The following is an 11,764-nucleotide window of genomic DNA, read 5'->3' as shown; positions in this document are numbered from 1 at the left end:
GTCTGGAGTGTGAAACGTACACATATAGTTTAGCTATGAACTATTAATATATAGATAAAAACTGGAAAATATGGTGTCTTTCCCTTTCATAGGCTAAACACATTAAAAGAACATGCTCACATGTCCCTGCTCAGTTTTGTCTCATGATGATGTAATGCTAGCCTCTCTTCATGTTACTGGTGGTCCATCAAATATATATGAATTTTGTATTGTTTTTTCACAATGTTGATTTATATATAGCTGTTCTATCTGTGGTCTCATCTTTAATATTTTCCCAGACACCTTCACTGTTCAATCATTTGAAAAATTAAATCTAATAATAATAATACATTAAAAAAAAATGGGTGTGAACATAAAAATAATCATTATATAGATGCAATTATACAAGAAATTGTGAGTAAGAAAGCTGCAGGATATGTTAAATAAAGTATGTGTTACAAAACTATTGTTCGTGCTTTTTAGCCTAATTTTAAGCAGATGAGAGATACATAAATGCTTACTTCAAGATAAATCACTAATGCATAGCAGTTAATCAGAACTATCAGCAGCAAAGCAACCAAAATCACAAGAATAGACAATTGTCGTAATTATAAATAAATAAATAAGAGAGAGACTGAGAGAACACTATTGAAGGGTCTTAATTATTCATTCGTTCGTTTATTTGACAAATGCAGGCCTAATGAATTGCACAACTGCTTTTATAATAACAAACGTATTAATCAAGAACCTCGGATAAATATTTTATTCCTCGTTTTTATGCATTGCATATGTCTTTTTTGTCACATATTTACTATACATGTTCGTAGAAATACTATCTCTAGCATCACGATCACTCTATGCTGTCAGTGAGAGTGTGGCTTTATCGTAAAACCTAATGTGCTGCCTAGCTAGACCGCATTTCATACACCACAAACATGCCGAGCTTTACATCCCGTTTTAAATACCCTGCCACGCTGTCTTGGTAGACTGCGAACTATGGATTTAATACAGCTCGCGAGAGTGACTTCCGGCGAGTGTTGCTTGGCCGAAAGCGGTTGTGGCCATAGACATGTGAGCCGCCATCTTGGACCGGTCGCCAGCTCCACTCAGTGTAACTTGTTTGCCAGGTGCAATGAGCTGTCAGCGCATTAAATTAATCATATCTCACTGAATACCTAACTGCTTTTGACGCGGGTTTTTTTTTGCTGCAAAGGTCATTCATGCAGATATAGGACACATGATTCAGCGTATTTTAATATTCATAATAGTCACACAGTGACATATTATATTCTGATATAATATATAAGTGTCCAGACGCCCAAAATCTAAATATGTGAGGTAGGATATTTATAAATCACACACTATAAATATGATAAAGAAGCAGAAACAGATAGTTGCAGTAAAATAAGATATTTTAATAAGTTGAAGAAACAATTTATTATAATTTGTGACATATACACTCTCTCTGGTTCTCTGGTTCTCTGGTTCTCTCTCCCTCCCTCTCTCTCTCTCTCTCTCTCTCTCTCTCTCTCACACACACACACACACACACACTTCTCCCTCACTCTCTCTGTCTCCATCTCTCACACACACACACACACACACACACTTCTCCCTCCCTTCCTCTCTCTCCATCTCACACACACACACACACACACACACACGCACACACACACACACACACACACACACACACACACACACACACACACACTTGTGAGGTTGGTTGTGGCTAGAAGGGATACAACAAAAACCGGAAGCTAATACATTGAAATTTTCTACCTATTAGATTGTGTTTTTTCAACGTCTACACCGTCTACACCGTCTACAACGTCTTCCCCAACCCTAAACTTACACCTTACAATGTTAAAAAATAGTAATAATTGAGATTTAAAGTGTGAGAAAAATTACGCTATATTGATGTGCGCATGCCCAGTAGTTTCTGCTGAATGCCATGATCGAGCCTAACCGCCGTCAGCAGCTCTGATTGAGTTCAGCTTTGTGACTCTCGTCTCACTGCAGCAGAATCAAATGAACGCCTTCATTTCACTTTCTACCAGGCATGACAGCACCGAAATAATGCAGTATTTAGAAATCACATCCTTACGAGACATGGATACCATTCACAGGAAGATATTAAAGGAGTGAATAACTGTTACCGAGAGCACTATTTTATACCGATCTTGATCGTTAGCTTAGCGGGCTAACAGCAGATAGATTTTCAGCCTCTGCTGCTGCTGCTGGGTGGTGAAGCCCGAGGCCGGACACCAGCGATGGGAATCATTTTCACAAAATTATGGAGGCTTTTTAACCACCAAGGTACGTAAAACGGTATATCCATAAGTATAATTTTATAATATTCAATTTAAGTGGATTTTTACTAGCTAGGAAGTGCCTGCTAACGTGCTGCTGTAGTTTCATTTTAAAACGGCGATGGTGGTGCTTATATACGACTTAAATATGTATTAACATGTTGTAAATACAGAAATATTCTGTGAACGTATGTCATTACATTAAACAGTCGATAATGCTTCAATACGTCTGGCTAAGATGGTCCAGGACTGGCTGTTGACAGGTACACACACTGCTGTCAGGTTCAGTCTCTGTTTAAATGGAGGTTGGAGCCCTGATTTATGTATTCAAACCTTGTGACGCCCTTATGGTATTTTCATGTAAGAATAAATGTGGTAATACATATATTTGTTAGCATTTTGGGGTAAATATGGGTATTAAATTCCCCTAGGCAACGATGTATGGTTTTATTTACTTTTTTTTTTTTTCTTATATTCCACTTTACAGTGACATGGTTTCATGGACTGTATTTAGTTTGGTATTAATAAAAGATAAAACCAAACAACTCACCAGTTGTGGTTATATCAATATAAAGTAAATGTGAAAGCAAGTTGGCAGCACTTAGAATAGATTAACCTGCTTATTCACCAGGAGGTAGCCTAGGAATCAAAAAGTGAAACACCCATTGCAGCACTCTTTGCCTTTTTTTAAGCCAGATCATCCCCTGCCATTGTGCATGCTGGGCATTTAGCAGTTCAGGACAGCCTGTGTGTCTCTGACGGTGGTGTAATCCTCAAAGCACTTGGGTTTGTGTCAGAACACGTCCATGTGATAGCCAGTGGTCTCTCATTTATTATAAATTGTGTGCGATATCCATAAAGCATAATCTTGTTTGAAAGATTTGCACACCAGTGTATGGGCCATTGCGCTTGTTCAAATTGTAACCTATAACCCAGTGGAACATTTCTCTTCCGTTCTCACCTTACTCATTAGCTGAACAGATCATTGTGATATGAGTGAGCTTTGTAACATGAGAGCTGGAGTCTGTTGCCTACAGTCAGATGCAGTAGTAGCACTAAAGGCGACTTACTATTGTTCTAAACTTAGGGGTCTGTAAAATTTGTAATGTTTTTGAAAGTCTCGTATGCTCACCAAAGCTGTGTTTATTTGATAAAAAATACAGTAAAGCAATAATATTGTGAAATATAATAAAAACGGTTGTCTATTTTAATGTATTTTAAAATGTTATTTATTCATTTGATGGCAAGTCATCATTACTCCAGTCTTCTTCAGTCTGTGTCTTGATCCTTCAGAAATCATTCTGATATGCTGATTTGATGCTAAAGAAAAATACCCATTATTATTAATATTGAAAACCCGTTTGCTGCTTTTTATTTTTGTGAAAACTTTGATATTTTTTTACAGGACTCTTTGAATATATAGTTCAGAAAAATAGCATTTATGTGAAATAGAAATCTTTTGTAACATTAAAATCTCTTTACTGTCACTTGTGATCAATTTAAAGCATCCTTGCTAAATAAAAGCTTGCTAAAAATGCTTTGTTTCTGCATCAAACAGCAGCACTGACACACACAAGTGCTCAAATTCTTTCAAAACATTTACTGCAATAGACAGAAGTGATAAGATGATATAATCAGAGCCTGTGAACGGGTAGAAGCCCTTCTTGCATGCTTTGTACCCCTTTGATTTTTCTCTGCTTATTCCTCAGTTTCATGTCTGGTCTTGTTCAGGTTAGTATGAAACCTTCCAGGAACAAACTTTTAGAATGCAAGAGTAAGGTTTCTGTGAAATTTTGTCAGTCTTTGGCTTGGGATATTGCCACTGAAAATAAAACCCTGCACTAACACTTTGACAAACCAGCTTTGTTTTAGTTTCAGCTTTACGTTACTTTTGTATATTTATGTAGTGTTAATGCCTTACAAATGATGCATTTTTCTTTGAGGTATTGAATATTGGTGTGACCTCTACAAATAATCTAAGTGATGTCACAGACTGAAGTTGTATAGATTATTAGTTGTTGAAATTGCACAAATGACTTATTGACCATATTTCAGAGTTTTTCAAAAGAAAGTAAAAAATGTATTAAAGCTGGATAATTTACAAATACCATTGCTTTTTTTTTTTAAAGCTCTGATAGAAAGAGAGACCCGGGACAGTGTGACTCGAGCCACCTTTTTAAATCTAAACATCAACACAGTATATTTGAATGTGATACACACCTCATGTTTGTCCTATTTAGCCATGATCTTTTTTACTACAAATGCAGGGGCTTGGTATTAAGCTATTTTGTAGGTTCTTGTGAATAAAAGGAATGAGAAAGCAAAACACTTCATTGGAGTATTAAAACACATACATTGCATTTACAATACACCCTAACCTTTGGACCGTCTTTGTCATATGAATGTTTAGCTGATATGATCATATCAGCTTTAAACTCTGAGTGTCATCAGTTTCACAGTGTGTTGGTAAAAGCATTGCTTTGGAATGCTTTTATTTGAGCTTTTCCTCTTGTTTGTTATTTTCAAATTAAATGGCCTAAGTTAACAAGAGCAAGACTATAAGGAAAGATTATATCTACAGTACAGAATGGCCTTTTGAGAGCTCTCTTTTTTTCTCTTTCAGACTAAACAAGCGCAAGTGTCCTGGAAAAGTACATTGGTCTATCTAGTGTGCATACTTGTGACTCAGGGGCTGTTTACGTGATGTTTTCTGCCAAAACCGGGAAACTTTTTTATGCACGTTTACTCTTCGTTTACATGACAATGGACTGAAAAATCATCTGAAATTTTAAAGTGCAAGTTTTTGAAAACAGCACCATTATCGTTTACGTGTTAATTTTTGCCATTTTTGCTGATATGTGTAATGAGAATCATTTTGCAAGGGAAAAACGTTTCCTTTTTTGACTACACCATTGTCATGTAAATGTAGCCTCATTTTCCAACACATCTAAATGGGTGTGTCTGAATATGCTTGAATACCAATTGCAGGTCTTTAGTAAGTCTACTCATGGTGTTGACTCTGATAATAGGTAGTCTTTCCTCTTTAGTTTCTTTCTCTTTATTCTCCAATTCATATTTTCTGTCAGTTAGGTTCAGGGCGTCTTGTAATTGATGACCTATAATGAGAGAATTCAGAATATTTCTAAACTGGTTCATTCAGTTGTTTTCAGACTATTGCGGTTATAGCTTAGTCATATTCAGGCATCACGTATGACAAATTTATCGTTTGGTTGTATTTTTGTCACGTTAGTTTCAGTAGATAAGAATCACAGCAAGTGTTCAAATGTTTCCCCACATCCTGTTTGTGGATGCTGATTTCATTTCTCCTTTTCTATTTAATGGTTTTATCCAAATTGTTATTGTATTTGGAGTTTCTAAGAATTTTAGATATAGTTTTTTGCAACGTGCTTAATGGTGCTGCACAGCCACAGTGTAAAAATAAGTAATATTAAAATTGAGAAACATCACCAAGATGCTGGCTGTGGCTCCATTTTGTGGTGTTTCAGCAGACCTGATATTTACATCCTGATTATACAGCTGGCCAAAATGAGTCTAAATAACATCAGTACTTTATCAAATCATGTTTTATTTAGGTATTAAACAGTTCCTTTAAGGGCAGGAGCTGGGCTGGATCTATTGGTCTCAAGTCTAAAGCACGTTTGAGACATGCAGCATGTTTTACTGTGTGGGTTTGGCCATTATTCTGTTCTTTTAGATCTGCTCCGTTCCTTGTTATTGTGAGAAGACTTTGACTCCACCCATTATACTTTGAGTTACTGTATAGGATAGGGGTGTTCACGGATAGTCGAACATTAGAATATTGTGCTCTAATTATTCGATAAATAAAAATGATATTCAAATTTCGCAAAAGAAAAAAAATATTTTTCTTTGATTCTCCATGGTATATGTGAAGATGTATGCACCAAAAAATAATTAATGAATGAATAAGGGGCCATTCACATATCGCGCCTAACAACGCGTAGAAAACGCTAGGCGCGCCGCTTTCTCCTTTCCAAAGCGCTCTGGCAGTTACGCTTTCAGTAGCTCTTCAACGTTGTTACGGGAAAGGATTAAACTGAATGTTTAGTTCTTGTCACATGACCTGCGGTGCGCTTGCGGCATTCTGAAAAGTTGAGATGTTTTTAACTCGATGCGGTGCGGACGCGTCTGGAAAAAAACAGGCTCGTCGCACTGCGTCGTTTCCATTGGAAATAACGAACTTGAGCGCGCAAAAGACGCAATATGTGAACGGCCCCTAAGAACTGCAGTCTTCTACAGCACTTCAAATATGCCGTGGAGAATCACAGAAAGTGACCGAATTCAAGAACATTGTTGCGGCATCTCTCAAGCAACGAATAAACACTGCTAACTTGGAGAATGCAGTGAAAACTCCTCCTCTTGCGTCTGCCCTAGACCATCGACACAAATATCTCAGGTTTCTCGATGAAAACATGAGAGAAGAAAGAAAAACTTTTTTGAACATTATCAGAACATTTTCCTTAATGCGAGTGGTGCGGATGCAGCCGCCGTCACCAACGATGAAGAGGATGTTCCGGAGCCATGTATTCCACCAGATGAGGATCCCATTCAGTGGTGAAATGAAAACACGAAGCGCTTCACAAAACTTATTCGCTTAGCACACCGTTATTTGTGTGTCCCACCAACATCTGTGCCTTCAGAGCGCGTTTTCTCCATGGCTGGCCTTATTGTTAACAGACTAAGGAGCCGGCTTTAACATGCCCGTGTTTCTTAACAAAAACATGTAAAACAATAGGAAAAAAAAGCAAAAAAGATTTGCTGACAGCAAAAAAGTTTCAAAGTTAAGTGTAGGCTACGTTCTACAATAGCCTAATTGCAGCAGGCTGCTTTGTTTTTTCTTTGTTCACTTTTTTTTTTTTTGCTTTTAATCTGTACTTTTGTTTGTTTGCACACATTGTTAAATGTTTTCAGCTGCAAAACATGATGTGTAATGTTTAAGCTTATTCTGTGTAAGCTTGTTCAAAATGACGGAAACAATAAATGTTGCTGAAAAATAACGTCTGTCTCATTAAACTTAATTTAAATAAACGAATATTCGAATATTCGTTTATTGTGAGCTCAAATATTCGAATGTGATATTTACGGAAAACGTCCATCCCTAGTATAGGATGACACCTTGCTCAATAACACGTTCAAATATCGGTTTACAAATGTTTGTGTATTAAAGATGGTAAAAAGATGAATGGCTGCAATTAAAGTGTTTTCCGAAACATTTATCTGTCTTTCTGTTTTTCTGGCAGAGCACAAAGTCATTATTGTCGGGCTGGACAATGCAGGAAAGACCACCATACTTTATCAGTTGTAAGTATTGCACTAAATTATAAATCTAGCAGTCCATTCTTGTTTTAAGCAATTAAAAACAATAATATTATTACAATTTAGAAAACTGTTTTATTTGAATATATTTTAATACATCATGTATTCCTGTGATGTCACTGAATTTCCAGAAGCCATTACTGCAGTCTTTAGTGTCAGGTGATCCTTCAGAAATCACTCTAAAATGCTGATATTGAAAACAGTTGTGCTTCTTAATATTTTTGTGGAAATTGTAATACTACTTTCATGTTTCTTTAATGTATAGACATTCAAAAGAACAGCATTTATTTAAAACAGAAACCTTTTGTAACATTATAAATGTTTATACTGTGACTTTTGATCAATTAAATGTGTCCTCTTTTAATAGAAGTATTGATTTCTTAAAAAACACAGGTTTACACCGTGGTATGATTGTATCATGCAAATTACAGATTTATTTGCGGTGTTTTCATATTTGACAACACCATTTGTTGTTCTTTTCATGCTCATGTCATTTTTGTAATCTCCAGCTCTATGAATGAGGTGGTGCACACTTCACCCACTATAGGCAGCAATGTGGAAGAGATTATGGTCAATAATACACATTTCCTCATGTGGGACATTGGAGGACAGGAGTCACTACGCTCCTCTTGGAACACTTACTACACTAACACAGAGGTAGGTGCTCTGAGACAGCTGTAAAGTTATCAGGAATTATAAAGAGAGTGTCTCATCAACACATTTCTCCTGTTGTGTAGTTTGTGATCGTGGTCGTGGACAGCACAGACAGAGAGAGGATCTCAGTGACCAGAGAGGAGCTCTACAGGATGTTAGCCCATGAGGCGAGTATATGTATGTCACTATGAGAAGCTGGTACCGCTTGAGTCTTCATACACATGTCTTTGCTGAAAGGATTGTTCTGAGAATGTCCGGTTTTCTCTTCTGTGTCCTCATCACACTACATGATTTCCTTTCCACTTTTCTCTTCATTAGGATCTGAAAAAAGCTGGTTTGTTGATTTTCGCCAACAAGCAAGATGTGAAGGGTTGTATGACCGTTGCTGAGATTTCCCAGAGTCTTCAGCTTACCTCTGTCAAAGACCACCAGTGGCACATCCAGGCCTGCTGTGCTCTCACTGGAGAAGGGTAAGGCCATAGAAACCTATAGAGCCACATGAAAAACATCCAATACAAAGATCCACTTAAATGATTGTATTTCTCTCTCCATTAGAAGAGAAGATGTAATGAGTCACAGATTGTGTAAAAGTCTGCTGTTCTAGTCCTTTTGGCTGAAAATAGGACTAGCATCAATAGAAGTTATGAATCAGTATTAGATATCTAAAAGCTGCATAGACAGCAATTACCATGAGACAAATGCAGACATGTCCTTGTGTTTCCAGCACATGCTTGTTTTTATTAAAAAACAAGAACTTTGAAACTATAACTTTGGAGCTATGGCCATTTCTGGCACATAAGAAAAAAAATCATGCTTTGATAAATCATAATTATGATGTTGTCATTGACAATAATGTCGTAATTTAATAATGTTTGAATTTTTAGGTTATAATTTTTGCTTTTTATCTAGACATTTTTACTTTGCCAGTTTGACTTCTAAGTAATATAACAACGTTCAATATTATGAGTATAAATAACTGAGAAATTCTTTTTTACAAAAATTTGAAATCGAGAAGTCATTATGGCAGTCAAAATGGTGACAAAATGTTAAAATGAGAGAAACCCTCATTTATGAAAAATGGAAGACCTTGGCAGTCATTATTATATAAAAAGTAGAAATGTTCAATTTAAAAGTCAAATTTATGATATGCTATCTCAGTTTTGATTTCTATGTCGTCATGATTTGCCAAAGCATGACTTTTATTTCTTATTTAGTGGAAATTAACTTTCGTAGACAACCCTGGCCAAAGCAAAATTTCACAAAATGTATAGAAGCACATTCAAATTGCACCTTTTCCAAATCTATTCTGACTGGTCTGTGGATGCATACAGATACCAGAATGCACAGAAAATTATGTCGAAAATATGTTTAAAGCGGTAATGTGATCCGGAAAGTATGAGTGGACATTAATGTTTGCTGAAAAGACTCAAATTCACTTCAATTTATGGCCAAGGTCATTAGTTCAGAAAGACAGAAAGCACACATTTCTCTCTTTGGCCAATTTACAGAAAGAAAGAAATTAAAAAGGAGCATTGTTAACTGGCTGAGCTGAATGTCTCGTTCCTGTCTGCAGGCTCTGCCAGGGTCTAGAATGGATGATGTCACGACTGCGAGAAAGATGACCTTTGACCTCAGATAGCAGTGTGCTCTCTGTATCTTTCCAACCGGACGTGGAGGCCGGTGGTCGCTCACTGTGAAGGTGACCCAGCGACGTCACCTGAACTTGTCTGATTAATTTATTACAGATTATTGCGAACTGTGAACAGACAATTTGCAGCTAACTAAAAAAGTCAGGACTTGCGAGACCGCATAAACCCAGTGTTTTTCTTCATGAATGGCTATTGAAAGAGAAATAGGGTGACACAGACCTTGGACTAAGAGGACTAGTCCCTAGCTGAGCGGAACCCTACCTGGAGTGGCCTCACTGCTTTGCTCAGCTAGCTGACATGATGTTTCCCGGTGTGTACAGTCCAGTATTTTCATTAACCTTGTGCCTGCACCTGACTCTCTGGTACCTCTGGACTGAGGAGACACATTACCATGCAAGAGGAGACTGCACTCATGTATAATACAACTCAATAAAGTGTTTATATCTGTCATGACAGACGTTTCACACTTTAATTCTCTACAGATTTTCCCCCACAGAGCTTTAAGCACTGTCCTAATGTACAAGGCTGATCTATAAGGTTATTTGTTACAGCTTCTTTGCTACCTCAAGGGGGCGACACATAGTTTGAAAGTAAACTTCTCATTTTAATTGTTATAAAGGAACTTAATTTGTTTAATTGTTCAACTTAAGAAAAAAGAAATCATAGTTTTTCAGTACATACCACAGCCCATACACATAATATTATAAGAGTATTTATAGTGGAAAAACATTTTTCCATTATAGAGAACCTTTTGTGCAATGGAAAGAATCTATGGATGTTAAATGTTTTTCACTGAACCATCAATGCCAATAAAGAACCTTTATTTTTAAGAGTGTAGTTAAATTTAAATGTAAAGAGAAAGTGTTTTATTATTATTTAAAATGTTTTTAATGTGGATAGATTATTTTTGTAATTGAATTTGGTATCACTGGTAGAAAACACAATGGACTTTAAAACGTAAAATATTTTGCTTGAAATCTGATCAAGGAATATGTAAATATGGCATCAATGCCAAAATAAATAGCAGGTACCACTGTTCAGGATATTTTAGCAGCTTTTAGAAAAAAAAAAAGTTTATCTAACCTTCTTACCTTATTTAGTGGTAAATGTTCTTTATATAAGCCATTAATTGGTATTGTTATGGAGCTCTTATGATGCTTCTCTCCACAATGAAGAGTCCTTGACCCTCGACTTACTCTCTCCAAAAGATGATCTCATGCAGAACATCAGTGCCTAATAATGTGAGATACCATTAACCTGATAGTTATTTTTGTATCTATCTGAAGCAGGACAACATATGGATGAGGCTGTTAATATTCATAAACTCTCAGTGTACTTGTTTTATTTATATATATATATATATATATATATATATATATATATATATATATATATATATATATATATATATATATATATAACACTTCGCAATGACATTTCCACTACCATGACAGAATGATATTCCTATAAACCTACTTTTCTGGAATTTTATGTAGCAGATGTTGTTTGTGCAGACATAGTTAATTATATTTTAAGGTTAATTTCTTGAGTCATGGTATACAGGTTTTCTCTGACACAGTAGCTGCATCTGTGAGCCAGTGTTTTGTTATCCAGAATGAGAGATGTGGGTTTTATTTAAACGAGGAGTCACAGAAGGTGTTTAAATACTCCTCCTCAGCTGTTCAGACCCCCACCCTTATTACCTACTTGTTTTTTCCAGTGACTAAGCTTCAAAGCCTCATACCACTGTAGTGAAGAATTGTGCATAAACTCAGTCAACAACAGCATATATGTTTTCACCTGTTCCCAGTATTG

General features: G+C 36.3%; 1 protein-coding gene across 1 annotated transcript; it reads left to right on the top strand.

Annotated features, from left to right (window-relative positions):
* The first annotated feature begins 1,919 nt into the window (after positions 1 to 1,919).
* LOC128019754 (ADP-ribosylation factor-like protein 5A) lies at positions 1,920 to 10,402 on the top strand. The gene is made up of 6 exons (XM_052605954.1): positions 1,920 to 2,298; positions 7,571 to 7,631; positions 8,156 to 8,303; positions 8,384 to 8,467; positions 8,619 to 8,770; positions 9,874 to 10,402. Exons 1-6 carry the CDS (start codon positions 2,253 to 2,255, stop codon positions 9,920 to 9,922), a joined length of 540 nt encoding a protein of 179 aa, XP_052461914.1. The 5' UTR covers positions 1,920 to 2,252; the 3' UTR covers positions 9,923 to 10,402.
* The last annotated feature ends 1,362 nt before the right edge of the window (positions 10,403 to 11,764 follow it).

This window comes from Carassius gibelio, chromosome A9 (assembly GCF_023724105.1).
Source record: "Carassius gibelio isolate Cgi1373 ecotype wild population from Czech Republic chromosome A9, carGib1.2-hapl.c, whole genome shotgun sequence".
NCBI lineage: Eukaryota > Metazoa > Chordata > Actinopteri > Cypriniformes > Cyprinidae > Carassius > Carassius gibelio.
Note: the sequence above shows the minus strand (reverse complement) of the source record. Positions and strands in the feature narration are given on the sequence as shown.